We start from the raw sequence: 18,465 nt of genomic DNA, 5'->3' as shown, positions 1-18,465 counted from the left end.
CATGGCAGGGGCAGTCAGTGATACCGGAGAGGGCAGGTTTGGCATAAATGGCCGGTGTGAGGGAGGGGGAACATGGAAGCAGGTATATTTACTTCCTAATACGGATGTCCTTATTCTACCAAATGTATTCTCTCTCTCTCTCTCTCTCTCTCTCTCTCTCTCTCCGTATTTGATAATGGGTTAGCCAAGCCTTCGAAGTCCAGCCGACGAAAGAATCACGTAATACTTCGGGCCATTTGAACGACCCCAATCCCAAGGTGCTATTTCTAACCGCTGCTTTCAACAACAACAAAACAAATCTACAGGGTGAGGCCCTCGAGGAGGTAATTCTCCAACCTGCGGAGGAGAACAATTCTAAATTCTATCTTCCCCTCCATATTAAGACCCGTTTCAAACGTGAACTCACAATTGGTGAACAAACTAACAACGACCGACATCCACATCAATAGCCCAGCAAGTTGCTATGGGCGATTTCTCCATGACGCAATCCCACATTAGTCACTTCCTCCTAAGAATCGACTAAATCCATTACAAAGGCCAAACGTGCAGTAAATAAACAACGCAGAAAGAGGTTGACGACACGCGGGCTAAAGCATTTCCGCATTTCAAATAGCTATAAAACCAACCCCGGCGAATTGAGGCTTATAGCTATCAAGGATGGAATCTACTTTCTGCACAAGCAACCCGCAAGACAGCGCTGCCATATAAACGTTCCGTACTGCAGTACTTTCACCTCTGAAAAAAGTTCCAAGATTGTATTTGCTCCCCACAATAATAATAATAATAATAATAATAATAATAATAATAATAGAATTCTAGTTCCTGCAAGAGAACGCCACGCTCATCAATGAAAGGGCGCAACTCTTCATGAATTGGAATAATAATAATTAACTATAATAATAAATAATAATAAAGCTCTACAAACGATGCAATTTAAAAACACGCGCATTATATGTAGTATTATGTATTTTGCAGACATACTAACATTGCGTTTACCCTGACGAATATTATATCATTTCAGAAATAATGAACGAACTTAACCATTTCAGGCATCATTACAAGCCACCATCGCTTCAAAAGCTTCAAGACGAACCGATGTCACAAAACCACTTACAAGGGAAAGTTTGCATCGGCTTCTACCAAATTATATCCACCAGTGTTTCTTTCATTAGACAGTCCAACACAAGCAATTTCTTCCCCTTTCTTTTAAAATCTGGTGGCGCTAAGTAAACAGGAACGCGCGCGCACGCACACACACACACGCGCTACAAAATGCGACGAGGAACAGACACGCTTGCTGACAAAAAGCAAAAGGACGATCTCAGCGTGAGATAATCGTGTGTACTTAAGTCATTCAGCCAAGGAGCCACTGGCAACTCCAGAAGCTCCCCATTTGCAATATTCAGCCTTCGGGCGTTTTCCGATAAGGTCGAAACCTCGCGAGAGACACACAGAGCGAGAGAGATTTGCTCGAAAGATAAAGATATGCAAGAAAATTCTTGACTCTTGAGATGGCAGTTCAGCGTACACCCGGAAGCTGTGATCCTCATTATATAAATTAAAAAGCAGTAAAAAGCGTCTCTGATGACGCTAAAAGTAAAAATAATGGATCTATCAAATTACCTTACATAAATTAACATTATATCTATATAAATACTATGCCATACTTCTCAGAAATTTATGGTAAGATTACACAATGAAAACAAAACATTGGTGAACTCCATTTTAGTCATCACATTCACACAGCAGTTGGACGAAAGCTATAATTATGAGCTTTGCACATACACTGCATATTCGTTATGAAAACCCTAGTATACATGTATTGTAACGTGCATTTCACTGTAAATATTACCTTACACTCACACAAATATATATAGGTATATATAGTCTTCAACACGTGTAAAAACAATAAAACCAACCTTCACCCTCTCCTGGCAGGGAGGGATCTTGTTGGTTTTCGTGTTACACAAGTACAAGCCTCTTGCACCTTGGAAATTTATGGCGGTCGTGTCTGCTTGTGGGACTATTAATAGGCGTTTTGACACCAACTGCATAAACTGTTGTTCGTTGGGTGCTAATGTATTTTTTTCGATCGAGCTGGCCTTTTGCCAGCACGGGCTCTTGCTCATCGAGCAGTCCGTAAATGCTGACTTTAAGTTAGATTCTTATAAATTGCATCAGTTGTTGAAATATGTACACATTATTATTATTATTATTATTATTATTATTATTATTTGAAGCTTTAATTTCAAGTCGATGGCCTCTGTGGGCTTGTTCCGTATGAATAGTTTCACCTTTTGAATAATAATATTATTGAGTAACAGCAACAACTTCAAGTTCTTACAAATTTCATTTATGTTCACATTATTATTATCAATTATTAATATTACTAACATAAGCATCTTAATATCTCGGTATTACCGGCCTTGAGCGCTAATAGGATTCAGCTGCCACGTGGAATATAACGTTCAACCAAGGACTGCTACCCGCAGGTATCTAGGCAGTGTAGGGGGGGAGGGTGACGCTGTCCAGTGCGGTGTCCTTATAGCAAAAAGTTACGAAGGGTAAAATCAGAAAATTATTAACTGGCGAGAATATGATACCTGCTTAACAAGGTACTTTTGCTAATCACTACACAAAATCGATTATAGTGATTAAAAAAAAAAAAAAAAAAACAAAAAAAAAAAAAAAAAAAAAAAAAAGCTAACAGCACGAAATTCAAAAGTAAAAAATGAATAAGATACGAAAGCCAACTTGACTGCATTCACAGACTGAATGTAAAATGCAGTATAGTGGGTAAAATTGAACTGTTTTACTTTCATTAACGTAACGGTAACCAACTATCACGACTGAAACATTTAGCGTTTCACAGAAAGACGTTCCATTACATATTTACCAAACATATAGCTGATAACATGATAGATAAGCTTTGGCACGCTGGGCTTGTATTTTTCCCCGGACTCATTTAAGCGAAAATAACAAAAATCACCACGAAAAAGCCGAAAGGAAATTAATCACGTATACTATATACCTAGGCACATACAACTTTCTGAATATGCTGTAATTACTCAAATCCTACCTACCCAGCAACAGCTTAAAAATAATAAGGATTTCATAATTGTAGAGGAATTATATTTAATTTAAATATATTACTTATATATATATATATATCATATATATATATATATATATATATACCTCTTGTGTATATATATATACACATACATACATACATACATATATATATGTGTCGTGTGGTGTCGTGCGCTCTCTCTCTCTCTCTCTCTCTCTCTCTCTCTCCTCTCTCCTCTCCTCTTTATCTCGCATAACTAAGTCGTAGGGTGGTGTCAAATCTTGGTCCATTCGTTCTTCTCCTTCTCCTCTGAATGGTTTGGTGAGCACTGGGTCTTTTTTTTACTTAACCGTAACCTTTTTAAATAATGTTAATTTTAAAAGTTTTTAATAATAACTTTTTTTTCTCTTAATATTTTTTTAATGTTCTTTTTGTAAATTTAATGATTTTTATGTTTATATTTACAGATTGAAAATGCACATAGAACATGTGCGAAACGTTTCGTTTGAATAAACTATGGCCTTGTTGATGTGTTTTATGGACCCTGCTGTATGCCTATATATATAGTATATATATATATATATATATATATATATATATATATATATATATATATATATATAATATCTATATATATATATATATATATATATATATATATATATTATATACACACACGTCTTGGCCCACAATTCCGTATCTACACACACACACATACACACAAAATGAATTCCAAGCCAAAAGTAGCACAGTAGCAGCAGTTTCCCCCAAGAGACGACGCCAGAGGGAAAGATATCACAAGTATCGAAGAGCGATCGACGACGCGAAAGGGGGAAACAACAGACCCGAGAAATCGAAAGCAAAACTTGTGTTCCTCCGCCGCCGTCGATTTGCCGGAGCTGAACAAACCAAACCAGTTCAAGTTTAATAAACCAGATCTGCTTTGCAGCACACTTGGCAACGACGCGGCCGGCCAGCCAGCCCCACTCTGTTTTCACTTTCTTTGGGCGACTTCTCCTGATGCTGCTGCTGCCGCCGACTCCTCAGAGAGAGAGAGAGAGAGAGAGAGAGAGAGAGAGAGAGAGCACGTTTTCATGCATACGATGAGACCTGAAAGTAAAGTGACAGTAGACGAGTTTGCAGTACAAACTGCTTGCTTGCGCCCTCTCTCTCTCTCTCTCTCTCTCTCTCTCTCTCTCTCTCTCTCTCTCTCTCTCTAAGTAGATAATCATTTACCACCAATATCCATTATAAACGACACATACTCCTGCAAAGCTCAGGGCATAATGCCCGCCTGCATACGTAGACAAGGCGAACAAATTGTGTTTTATCGTTTATTTTGCATTTCTTTTCATTCATAAAAACCACTAAACCTCGTAAAGAACTTTAATGAAAAGGAGTAACATTAACGCCACAATACACAAACAGTATACAGTACAGGTAATGACTCACTCATCTCAAAACCTCAGGCCCAACCTTCCTACTTAAGGTTTCTCGCCCCCAAAACCTTCCATCTCGTTTTTCGCGGACTATAAGGTCAACACAAAATCTGCCACAAACTTAACATTGAAATGAAATAATCTGTGGCCAACCTAGAGCAAGGGCTGGGAAGTTTCAATTCCTAGTTACCCAACATCAGCAGCAAGAATAATATCAGAGATGAATGACAACGAAGTGAATCACTGATAAGACGCGAAAGCAGCAGAGGACTTAATCTAGCCAGTGATAAGTCGCACCTATAAATAATATGCTACAGGAATGCTTTGGGTTTTGTGTATCTCACCATGATGATAATAAAAGGATGTAATCTACTAGAATGCTGTGGATTTCGTTCACATAATATTAAAATATATAATCTGCAAGAATGCTGTGGATTTCCTGCATCAAATAATATTAAAAAAAATATAATCTACAAGAATGTCGTGGTTTTACTATATCTAATGATGATATTATTACAAAGATATAAACTACGAAAATGCCGTAGATTTTATGCATCTAAAAATTATACCAATTTCAGAAGCCCCACGTCTCAGAAAATCACTAGAACGACAAAAATACCAATCTTAACGAAGGGAAGTTCAAAATTAAAAAAGCAATTTCCACAGAATTTCACAGAGGTAAAAAAAAAAAGTCAGCCTTACCAATTTGAGCGAAGTTATAAATGACAGCAATCACAGGGCGCGTTTGCCTGTTTGTAATGTAATTAGCCGTGAACATTCGTTGCCATACTGAATATAGAGTAGTCACAAATGCGAATAATTAGAGGATAATACTAGTAGCTATATGTTTGTTTACAAATGGGATTAAACTTTTTAGGAAATTAATGAATCTTTAATAATAATAATGATAATAATAATAATAATAATAATAATAATAATAATAATTTCAAAATAAGCGCATAAAAATCAACAGATATTAGAGGATAATAGGTACTATATCCTTGTTTACAAATGGGATTCAACTGTTCAGGAATGCGATGATGATGATAATAATAGTAATAACTAAGAAAACAACAAATAAAATAAACTAAGTTTATGTTCATAGCTGTCTCGTGGTGAAGCAATTAAGTCTAGCTAGGATACACACACACACACACACACACAGGCCACACAGGACATTTACCGCAGATTAAAAAAAAAAAAAAAAGTTATGTCAAAAAATGGCCAAGGATATACTGGTCCTAGGTACCGCGCCCCCACCCCCAACACGCCCCCACACGATCCTTGGCATTAGACCTCGACAGCGCGTTGCTGGATGGACAGTATTAAAATGGCAATGAAAAAAAAAAGTCACCCGGAATATTACAGAGAACATAAATAGTTCCCTTTTTTAAATGAAGCCGTCATTAAGAAGATGAAATCGCTTAATACAACGCCGTTATTTAGATACTGAAATCCTCTTACTAAATAACGCCGTTAGTTAAAGAGACGAAATTTCCTATCTAACTATAACTTGGTTATTTAGTATAAAATATAAATAACGCCATTCTTTAGAAAAAAAGAAGAGAAATCCTCTTTCTAAATAACCCCGTTATTTAGGGAAAAATCCTGTCTAAATAAAGCTGTTATTTAGGGGAAAATCCTGTCTAAATAACGCAGTTTAGGGAAAAGATCCTCTTGCTAAATAACGCTGTTATTTAGGGGGGGAAATCCTCTTTCTAAATAACGCTGTTATTTAAGGAAAAAAAGCTTTCTAAATAACGCAATTTAGGGGAAAATCCTCTTGCTAAATAACGCCCTTATTTAGAAAAAAAAATTAAATCGTCTTTCCAATTAATTCCGTTATTTAGAAAAAACGAAATACCCTAATAACTTGGTTTAGTAAAAAAGAAAATGCTTTTCTTAATAACGCGACTCTTTAGCAAATAAATCCTCTTGGTTATTTAGTACAGAAAATAAACCTGTTGAATAACGCCGTTATATTGGAAGACATCCTCTTCCATGTAACGCAGTTATCTAGAATAAATAAATCCACTTTCTAAATAACGCCGTTATTTCTAAATAAAAAAATCTCATCTCTAATTAATGCCGTTATTTAGAACAATAAATCCCCTCTCTACTAAACGCTGTTTAGAAAAAAAAATCTTTCTAAATAATGTCATTATTTAGGAGATCAAATCCCCCTTTCTATATAAGCCCGTTATTTATTTACACACTTCCTATATAACACCATTATTAATATAAAAAAAAAAAAAACGTATCTCTATAACGCACTTATAAAAAAAAATATACTTTCTCTATGATGCCCTTATTAAAAACAAATAAAAAACACCCTTTCTATATAACGCCCGTTATTAAAAAAAAAAAAAAAAAAAAAAAAAAAAAAAAAAAACTATCTAAAACGCCGTAATTGGAAAAATAAACAAGAATACGGAAATGCGAGACGATGTATACTAATTCCTTACATCCTACTAATTCCTTATAACCTACAACTTCATACGAACCTATCCCCCTTATCTTTTCTAGGCGACTCCAGCATTCGGTAAAGAAACGCAGAGTGGAAAGACAACACACTCACAGTCACGATCAACCAGTGTTAAAAGCACGATCGAATAATCTCAATATACAATCTTATTCATTCGTCCGTTCCTGGGTAATGCCAAGAATGTGTGGGAAGACGCGCAAAAGAGGAGGAAAAGGGAAAAAAAGAAGAAAAAAAAAAGACAAATATGCAGTCTTACCTCAGTGTCGATCCCGTGAAGAAAGCTGGGTTAAGCATATGACGAAGCCAGTGAGATTTCCCTTTCGTTCGAAAGAGAACCCAGGACGATGTAGTAGAAGTAGAACTTCTCAGAAAAGAACAGAGCAGCAGTACTACTGCGTACTTGGCTACAATACCCCTCCGGAATGTTATCACTTCTATCTTAACATCTTAATAATATCAAGACTCTTGATATATCCTCCCGAGGGTAATTATCGCTTATCACCTGAGTCATACAAATGCATTCCTAAAGTGGACCTTAATCTAACGCACTTTGCGAACACCATCTTACTTGTATGAACATTTTTGCTTTGTTCCACCTGTCTCAGACATGAACCAACTCAGTTCCAGATTCCATCCCACACAGTCATGGGCGACATAAAACTGTCCATTGGCGATAATTTTCATTCACGTTTCAAATGCACTTTTAAACCACAGATTCCCTTTCATGACACCACTAGAAAAATAGAGGACGATTTATAAATGAGAAGAGAAGACCTTCAATGGGTTCACAGTGCCGTGAAGCGAATTGCGTGCGCTTGCATAAATAATTAATCAAGACCGGTAACACGTTCAAAAATATATGCTCATACAAATGAGAGAGGGACTGATGGATAGATGGACAGAGAGACAGAGTTCTAGACAGACAGATAATAAATATGTAGAATTAAAGATATGCTGCAAAGAGCAAAACCTTTTCCTGTCATTCTTTCCTCCAGGGTTTCTCATTTAGTCAGAAAAAAGTAAATGTTAAAGTGAACTTCCATTTTAAGGTATCAGGTATGTTAAGCAGAGAGAGAGAGAGAGAGAGAATTTAATCCACCTGCTACAAAATCCGCCCATCGCTGACACGATGCCCCTGGGGCATTAAAACTTCCATTAAACTAAAAACAAAGAAGAACGAGCGAGAGAGCGACCAAGCAACCTGGAGGACGGCGAGGAAGAAAAGGGATATATATGACTGACGATGATGCAGAGCAGGCAGTCACTCATCAGTCACTGTCACGCGGCACTACCCTCGAGGGCGCTTGGAGCGAGAGAGAGAGAGAGAGAAGAGAGAGTGATAAGAGGTAAGAGCGAGTGGGGGAGACGAGTGAAAAGGACGGAGAGGGAGGATGAATGGCGTAAAGAGAGAGGAGTGAAAAAGGATAATGGAGCAGAAGAGGGTAAGAAGGGAGAAGCAGGAGAAAAGAAGAGAAACAGGTGAGAGGGTGAGACTGAATATGAGGTAGGATAAGAAGGAGACATATAACAAAAGGCTGCCCTTGGCCATGTGGCCATTAAAGGCATGAGGAAGTGTTCCAACAATTAATCATGACTGAACCACCATTTTGGAAGTGAAGAACATAACTTGTTTATTTTTGTTTAAGATCGCGCTGAGAAAAACGTCCCAGTCTGGAAAAATAACCTTGGGACGGGTAGCATAATCTATCTTTCTTTTTTTTTTTCACGACGAAAACCAATCAAGGGAAATTATTCTGTGACCAATTTTCCCACTGATGGAAGCCACATAAAAAAAAAAATACGCTGTACTGCAAATTGTTCATATTTTTAAGCTAAAGCGGACAGCTTTCGAAATACTTTTTCTCCGTAGCCTCCTACGAGTTTCCTGTGCCCTTTACCATGACTAATGAACGTTAAACACTCTCTGTCTCTCTCCCACTCACGAGAGAGAGAGAGAGAGAGAGAGAGAGAGAGAGAGAGAGAGAGAGAGAGAGAACAATGCAATGCAACACCACGAATACTACCACGTCAGCAGTAAACGATTTCACCATCAGATATGGACTACACGACGGATAAGAGGAGGTAATCGGAGACTAACGAAGACAAACGAATAAAACAAATCGCTCAAAAAACGACCTCTCCAAAAAGCCACTGCAAACATCGCAGCGCCCGATGAAAGGAAAACACACAAGGAAACCCTGGGAAAACCTTCGGGAAATCGATTTCGGGGAGAGAGTGGGGAGGGGAAGGAGGAGGAAGAGGAGTAGGACAGAGGAACGTGGGGATATATGGGCAAAGGAGATGATGGGGAGAGGGAAGGAGGGGGAAGGGACGCCTCGCAAAAGACCAAAGGTGAGCAATTGATAGGAACAGCAATTCTGCTGGTGCTGCTATCGCCCTCTGTCTAACCGTTCTTGCAACAGCCCAGGGACAATCGTTTCTCTCCTTACGTGCGACGACCAATCAACTTGAATCGTTTCTTCGGTGGGACAAGTAAATACAAACACAGCTGCTGTCAAAAAAGGGGTCGAGGACACTAGGAACGAGACCCAGTCCTCGATCAGCAGGCGAGATTAGAATTGGTTTCAACGAGGAAGAGAAAGCAACAATGAATGAAAAATCAACAAGTTCGTTGCATCGCTGTCTCTCGATCAACCAACCAGTTTAGCGACATTAGGGTTCGGTCAGAACTTGGATAAGTAACGGCAAATGAATGGCAGGTTTCTGCCAATGCCGGCTTCTCGATCAGTATCCAAACGCATACACCTCTTTCTAGACGGCTGCTCAGCAGCCCATTAACCCCCAAACACACATAGCATAATTCACCTCTATCATGAACATGATCTAGCCCTTCCTACTGCATGTGAAGGCCCTTCATTTCCAACACCTCTTCCACATAATCTACCCAGCTTTTCGTTCTCTCCTCCTCCCCCAGAGTTCATCTCAAAAGCTTCAATTGTTTCCCATTTTTTTTGTGTGTGTCTACGCCATATACACTTCCCTTCCTTAAGTGAGTGTTTACTTGACAGTGTCTTACACTTCCCTTCCATAAGGGAGTGTTGGCTTAACAGTCTCTTACACTTCCCTTCCATAAGGGAGTATTGACTGAACAGTCTATTCATACATCCCAATCTTGGCTTCGAATAATATTCCATGGATCCATTATATTTGCTCCCAAACAACCGCTTGCACCCTTCTACCATCTTTATTAACATCCATTGGTCTTCATTCCAAGTTTCCATTCAGCGGACCCTCTCCCATTACTGTCTATATCAAGTTTCCTATACACTTTCTCCTCTTGGAAACATTTTCATTAGTGTTTGCAGTTTCTTTGCACTATCTCCCCCCACTCAGCACGATCATCTGCAAACAATGCCTTCACCTAATTTCCTGTCTCTGACGTCATCGCTTCACCCGATCCATGATGCTTTAAACAACCATGGAGACAAAGACTTGTTTCACCCTTTTCTGCAGTAAATCAGTCCCCCAACCCTTTTCTTTTTACAGTAGATCAATCACTACATCATACACGTTTTTACAGTAAATCAATCACGACATTATACACTATTTGACAGTAATTCAATCACTACATTATACATCTTTCACAGCAAATAAAATCACTACATTGTAAAGTATCACTATTTGCAAGTTTTCTATGAAACCTATGACAAGCACCGAAGAAAGATAACAATAACACCACTGCTGGTAAACAAACCACCAAGAGAAACGTAGTAGAAGACGGATAAATCTCGCACTAGTGGGCGCACATGACAAGCACGTATAGGTACCGGGCAATGAGCGCGCGCAAAACCTTTCAAAGCCATCCAATCCAACCCAGCCTCTTGCATTCACACTCTCACTCTCGCGCTCTCTCGATACTTTCGGTGGGAGAAGCAGGTTTCAAGGGAGGGTGATCTGAGGAGAGGGAGGGAGGAGGGAGGGAGGAGGAGGAGGAGGAGGAGGGTGGGATATCACTTTCACTACTTGTCGACCCACATACATACGTACGTACGTACTGACCTCTTCCAGACTTCTGACTTGGTTTTAAACTTCCAGTGTAGATGTGGTTCAAATGGAGGGGAAAAAGACACAAGGAAATACAAATAATCTTATTATCAAAATACGGAATGATTCTAATTCTTTCTCAGTATTGAAAAAATATAAAAAAAATAAAAACCGTGGGGGGGAAAAGAGACCGACCTACGGTATTCCTGAAGTCACTACTAATTTTCACATGCTCCAGACGTGGATTAGCAACACCCAGAGAGAGAGAGAGAGAGAGAGAGAGAGAGAGAGAGAGAGAGAGAGAGAGAGAGAGAGAGAGAAGGGTACAAAAACGAAGGACACAGGTGCCGACGACACACAGAGGTCGAATGGGCATCATCAATGCAAAGAAACACATGGCACCCGCAAGCAATGGCACTTTGCTGGAGCCTTGCGGTGCCTATGTGGCTCGGCCGGAAACACCTACACATACATACAAACAGAGAGAGAGAGAGAGAGAGAGAGACTTACACCTCCAAAAGCGAAGGTGAACCATGAGAGAATGTTTGATGGCGCCCAACACTACTCACCAAACTCCAAATAAGGTTCCCTAACGGAACATGTTCATGAGAGCATACCTGCACGAGAGAGAGAGAGAGAGAGAGAGAGAGAGAGAGAGAGAGTAGGTATGCTTGCACAGCTTTTTCAAAACCTTCAACAAAGTACATTAACAGTTCAAGCTACAGCGCACACAATTCCACTTGTAAGATGTCTTGACAAACACTTCCATTATGTTTCCTTTCACAATTCATAACATGAAATATAGTACAACTCCAACTCTGACATTGGCCGTAAGTACCCATTCCTGGTAATATGAACACACCTACGGTCCCCACGCTTTGGTTACCAGCACACCTGTACAGGTATTTCGTCATGACACGCAAAAGAACAAACACGCTCGCACACAACACACTTCACTTCCACGAAACAGTACTTGACTCCTGATAGTGTAAGTTTCCGAAGTGATTGCACAGGGTTCCAGTACACTTCCAAAAGCGAGCCACTTTTTAAAGAGCGAACAATTGATTGGAAATCAGATCACAGCGTATTTATAAACAGCTTACACAGCTCAAGTGAGAGAGAGACAGAGAGAGACTGGCTGAGGGCTCCCTCCCATCACCACAGAGATCACAGCAAACTGTGGCAACGCTAAGACTGGCTCTTCTGGGGGCATCGTGAGAGCTGGCCTCCAATTCCCCCCTACCCCCCCTACCTCCTCCCGTCCCCTCCTCAACAAACCCCTTCCCTCCTCCCCCCCCGAACCCCCATCCCTCTTCCAACACATTCACCTCCCTTCAGCACAATCATATCCTGACTTTACGCCTATCAGTCGACACAAAGCAATATTTTTTTTCTGCTATGCGGTTTGTAATCAATTTGCAATACCGTTGCAAGTTGCATATTAATAAATATACATAAAATTAAGACGAAATTACGCCACTAAAAAAAAAAAAACACATATTTTCGTTAACTTTCCCTTATCAAAACTTAATACTTTATCTTGGCCTCCGAGTTTAGCATTTCTTAATCACGATAAGAATGGCGTTAAGCTATGAATCATCGACACGTGATCACGTAGTCCCCCAAGACGCTATAGCTCTCTCTCTCTCTCTCTCTCTCTCTCTCTCTCTCTCTCTCTCTCTCTCTCTCTCTCACTGAGTGTTACGAATTCGTTATATGATGCTTCACATCGCTACGGAGAGAAGCTGCCTATACTGAAGCTTTGAACAGAGAGAGAGAGAGAGAGAGAGAGAGAGAGAGAAATATTCTAACACTGGACGAAAGATACCTAAAAAAAAAGGGGGGAGAAAAAACTGAATAAAAAATAAATAAAAAACTAAAAGTGTGTGTCTAAATGATGCTGTCTGACCTTCACTGGGATCGAGGGATTACTTCTCGAGCAGATTTCCTTGGGTAGGTCTAATGGCAATGCATAGATGTCGTAGGTGGCTTTACAGGCATTCTGTGAATGACGCAGAACATAAAACAATCCATCTACACACATATATATATATATATATATATAAATTATATATCTTATATATATATAAATCTTATAAAATAATCAATACACAATCGCGCGTAGAACAGAAATAAATGTCTGACTCGCCTCGGGATCGAATCCAGGTCTTTCAATTTGAAAGGCGAAGGCCGCTCGCTGCCAACTAGGTCACACACGACATGAAAAGAAGTTGGAACCCGAGCACCAGTGTACTTAAGGACATAATAAATATAAATATAAAATTGAGTAGAGACCTAAACGAGCCGTTCGTCTAACGTGACTTCGAGGCCAAAGCCAATCAAGCAGCAGCAGAAGCCAGATTGATAAAACGACAAAACAAGGTTAACGTAAAAAGTAGGCTAGACGAGGGAGTTCTTTAAATGTCTGTCTGTCTACATGAGGTTGACTGACTGACTTAATTCATTCGACTGCCTTCGCCTGAGTCAACTCGGACTATCGACACTTGCGCTTGGAAGGGAATGCATTATGGTCGAAAGTGTTCACAGGAAGGAACCGTTTACAACGAAGGGAGCAGTTACGTGAGGAAATCATTTACGGGAAGGAAAGGACATCAGAGATATCAACTTGAAATTTATATCAGTACATTGGGAGAAATAAACTCATTTCCTCCCACGCAAGAAACGAAAGAATTTGTGTTCCCAACACAAACTGTTAAGTTAATTTGCCCAGAGACGATACTGAGGAACGAAAATTCCGGTGGAAGGGAAAAATACGAATATACCTGAAAGCGCGCGAGAGCGGGCATACGCACGTCGGCACACCCGAGTAAAAATAGAAAACCCGAGATAAAAACAAATAGAAAAAAAATGGACACAGAGATGGTAAAAGTATTATGTGCAATCTGGCTAACAATGGAATGGAAAGGAATACTGAAGACAATAGCCTAGCACGGGAAACCAACCCTTAAGCACTGGGCAGAAAAACGCCAAGTGGGTATGAGAGAGAGAGAGAGAGAGAGAGAGAGAGAGAGAGAGAGAGAGAGAGAGAGAGAGAATGATGAAATTGTCATACAGGAAAAATAGGCAAGGTCTTATCCTCGACATCCGTTGATGACAAAATTAAATCAATTATCTGTTGAACATAACGTACTAATGCCCACCCGTCAATGATAAATAACTGAACAACAACAAAAATAATAGCAATATTAATAATACGTACAAAAACGAACGCTATCACTGACAATGTCAAACCCCCAAGGAGACATTTATTTGCTGTTGTAATTATAAATGAAAAATCCCACAGATTCAAGACGTTACCTCCTGAAAGACTTTGTCAGTCACCAAGTCCATCTCTGGTCAAAATTCCATAGAAAAATAAATCACTTTAGAACTTCAAAACAGCAATGGAAGTGTACTTGGTTAGTAAGTCTTTTAGAAAAAAATATGACACTGTATTTTTGTAACTGATATCAGTAATTATAACAACACTGAAGATGATGAAGTACTTTCATAGTATTGGTGAAGCAATGTATTACTCCCACAGAACCCAGACAACTTGCTGAGAATTCTGCGTTTGAAACGTTATCGAGATGGTCCCATTTTGGATCTAACGAAGGTACATTATATCCACAAATTTTTTTACGAAGGTTATGCTCAAGGTCACAAGATCATTAGCCTCGGTTCCTATCTGAAGGAAGAGGACGGTTGCCAAACATGAGGAATCTCTAATCTAGTTCAAAACGCTGTGGTCAGTTGCAAAGATTGCACGAAATCTGCACACGGGTGGGAATCGTGAGGACAAAAGGCCGAGAGACGAACACGAGAGGAGAATGATAATGATAACGTTACAGGCCACAAAGGTAAAGTCTATGAAACTAGTGATGCTCTGAAAGCATAATTTTACCAATGAAGTCCTTCTCTTCAAGAGTCCCTTGGCTGTCTGCTTCATAATGACGCCAACTTTTGATAAGCGAAATAAAGGCGGCATCACAAAACACACCAGCAGCTGAATCTGATGAGCAGAAAATAAATTGTGAATTCCATGGACAACACGCTGTTCTCCAAAGCCCTCTTGCTATACTCACATGTGCAAAAAATACAATTTTCTTACATAGCCTAATGAATCCACAACCACACATACAAAGAAAAGAAAAACTGAGAACAGTATGTTAAACCTGACACAGAGTAGACGGCTTGATATTTTCCCAGCAGATTTCTAAATCAAACTTTGGACGTCTATTGCAGCTCATATCCGCCACGGGGGGCAGTGGTTCGATCATTGAAACTGGACTGCATAAGGAACCCTACGCATGCGTACTGACACTTCTAGCCTACTAGTTATAGAAGAATGATTTGTATCTTACCCCAACCTATTTCTACCATTTATCAATCATATATGAGCTGTATGCCAACACACAAACCCATATGAGATATATGCCAACACACAAACCCATATGAGATGTATGCCAACACACAAACCCATATGAGCTGTATGCCAACACACAAACCCATATGAGTTGTATGCCAACACACAAACCCATATGAGTTGTATGCCAACACACAAACCCATATGAGTTGTATGCCAACACACAAACCCATATGAGCTGTATGCCAACACACAAACCCATATGAGTTGTATGCCAACACACAAACCCATATGAGTTGTATGCCAACACACAAAACCCAATATATTGTATGCCAACACACAAAACCATTGGGTTTAAAATTGCCAACACACAAACCCATATGGAGTTGTAAACCAAGCCAACACAACCCAAATATGAGTTGTATGCCAAAAAACAACAAACCAAACCTATGAGTTTTGTAGTATGCCAAAACACACAAACCCAGAGACTACCTTAGCTATACAATACAGAATTCTATGATGCTGATCCCCAGTGCGACTGGAAATTACAAAAGACCGTAGAAACACAAGCTAACAAAGACACACACACAAAAGCCTACATAGAAACACGTGCGCACGCGCGCACACACACACACACACACTGGCATTCAAGATAACGCCACACCAAGGTCTCCTCCGATGGCGTTCGCTCTAGAGTTGCTCAGCAGTGCACACTAGATGACCTTGTTAACGGGTGCCCGTAACACACGGATAGGAGGGAGGGAGGGAGGGAGTGGGGCGATTGAGTATAGACGATACGGAATTGGTGGCGAGGGCGTCAAAGAAACAGAAGGACGCATGGATAAATATATATATTATATATTATATATGTATCTATATATATATATATATATATATATATATACTATAGGATAGGATTCACCTTAAACATTTCGTCAGGCTCAGTTTAGATGTCAACCCCCCCCCCCCCCAATCATTCAAGACGATGGTAGGGATATGAGGAGGCAGCTTTTCTATCCATATTTAAAACGTTCGATATTTAAAATTCGTACCTTCACTCTCACTAAATATGCGTACATATCCGTTCAATATCCAAGATGTAACAAGAATTTTAATGCCCAGACAAGGTGGAGACATGCACTTAAACGAGTAAGATTCTTAGGATTCTATTCCTGTGGGCTGACGCAGCCATGCCTAAGAGGCTGTAAAATTGTCTGCGTCAAGGAATCAAGGAATCTCACAAAGGGGCGAGAATTCCAAAGTTAGGCTGAAGGTAAAAAAAAACCACCACACGTTGTAATATATATAATATGTATATATATATATAATAACGGAAATCAGCTTTATTACAAATTCCTACGACCGAATTTAGGAAGAACATCGGGAAATGCTTGGATATAGGACAAGGATGTCTCGCTCTTGTTTAGTTGTTCTGCTGAAATTTCTTCCGTTCCCTTACTTCAACTTGTCCTACACTGGCTCTAGTACTCTTCTATTTCGCAGATACCCTAATTATTCTTTGGGAGTTTGTTAATCGCGTCCTCCATTTCAGTTGGTTTCAAGACAATAGCCTAAGTAAAATAATTAATTATTTAATTAATTAATAATAATAATTGGGAAAAACTCTCCCGGGGAAGTGTGTTTTTTATTATTGTGGACCTCTTAGAAGAAAATAATAATAATAATAATAATAATAATAATCGACATCAATAACGTGAGACGGAAAGGACCTCAGTAAAATCCCTACGAATTTACCTCCCCCAAATCTCCATTCACTTCCAGCCTCCCAACCCATAAAAACAGCCGGTAATTTCCAAAGCTTTACTAATTTTCATTGAGACGTGTACCATAGTATACCACGCACCAACCCACTACATCAGTGTCGGTCCAAATTAATGTCTGGTTGAAGCACCGAGTCGTATATATACTACCTTACCTAGTTCATTTGTTGATCTTCGTACAGGACAGCCAAATAAAGGATGTCATACCCAGTTCGGTTAAAAAAAAAATATAAATAAATAAATAAATAAATAAAATAAATAAATAAGGAAAATTCGACAGTAAAAATGAGACCTACGAACGCCAACCTCATTTTAAAAACCCATGTACTAACAAATTTAGAAGCGTTCTTCACAATCTAAAAAAACACGTTCAGGGTTATGAGAAAAAAGGACATTATTCACTTATTTTTGTTACGTCAGTCGTCTTACTGCACTTAAGCAAGACACATTCGCCCATGCATTTTCGAGAAACTAAAATAATGAAAAGGCCAGTGGTCTTACGAAAAAATTAACTACTCATACTGCGTACTGAATCTAGTCAAGGGGTGGGAGAAAAGTGTAGACCAGAGCAGAAAGGAAGGTTAACTACCCGACCGTTTACATAACAAGAATGACAACAAAGAATTAAAAACAATTTTTTTTGTTTTACATAGAGCTTAAGCTGGACGATCAAAAGTGCAAGTGAAGGTTATTTTTCACCTCACCAAACTTCCCTAATTCATTTGAGTCTTAAATTCACAATTCTACGATCCAATGATAGCGACCATAATGAAATCCATTTTCACTTCATAAGAAAAAAAATCACAACAAATTAGTAGGGTTATTTATTTTTTATTTTTTTTTACTTAAGGAAAAAAAACTTCTTCGCTCAAGTCTGAAATTCCCAAATCCTTGAAGATGAAGCTTTAAGAACCTCGAAGTGTCTTCGTGTCGTCCACACAAAAGAGCAGGGCAATTTTCCCTCTCTCACCTTCTCAGGAGCGAAAAAGAAGCGCTCGCGATCAAAGGCCCATTTCACAATTAGAAATTTCTTCCTCGATCCAAGACCAAGACACAAATATGGTTTGAGAGGGGGGAGGGGGGAGGGGGGGGAGGGGGGGAGAGACTTCCCTGTGTCACTTACTCCTAGTTTCCCACGAGTCCGACACTTCCTCTTCCTCCTCCTCCTCCTGTTTTCATCGATTTCTTTAGGAGCTAAGGTATAGACGGTGGGAGCCTTCCTTACGGCAGCTGGGTCAAATGAGAAAACGTTACACGATAATTCAGCATAAAAGATATAAAACGCTCTCTCTCTCTCTCTCTCTCTCTCTCTCTCT

General features: G+C 39.4%; 1 protein-coding gene across 4 annotated transcripts in view; it reads right to left on the bottom strand.

Annotated features, from left to right (window-relative positions):
* LOC135199989 (protein gustavus-like) overlaps positions 1-18,465 on the bottom strand; it is a 221,790-nt gene that overhangs the window by 85,777 nt on the left and 117,548 nt on the right. The window contains exons 1-2 of one of the 4 annotated variants that reach the window (XM_064228185.1): positions 12,106-12,214; positions 7,254-7,730 (exon numbers count right to left, since the gene is read on the bottom strand). The exons of the other annotated variants lie outside the window; for them this stretch is intronic. Coding sequence (XP_064084255.1) covers positions 7,254-7,291 — 38 coding nt within the window. The 5' untranslated portion in view covers positions 7,292-7,730; positions 12,106-12,214. Of the gene's footprint in view, positions 1-7,253; positions 7,731-12,105; positions 12,215-18,465 lie in introns of those variants that run through there. 4 annotated transcript variants of the gene reach the window in all.

The sequence above is a fragment of the Macrobrachium nipponense genome, chromosome 26 (assembly GCF_015104395.2).
Source record: "Macrobrachium nipponense isolate FS-2020 chromosome 26, ASM1510439v2, whole genome shotgun sequence".
In the NCBI taxonomy this organism is placed as follows: domain Eukaryota; kingdom Metazoa; phylum Arthropoda; class Malacostraca; order Decapoda; family Palaemonidae; genus Macrobrachium; species Macrobrachium nipponense.
The sequence above is the reverse complement of the archived record's forward strand: the minus strand, read 5'-3'. Positions and strand labels throughout refer to the sequence as shown.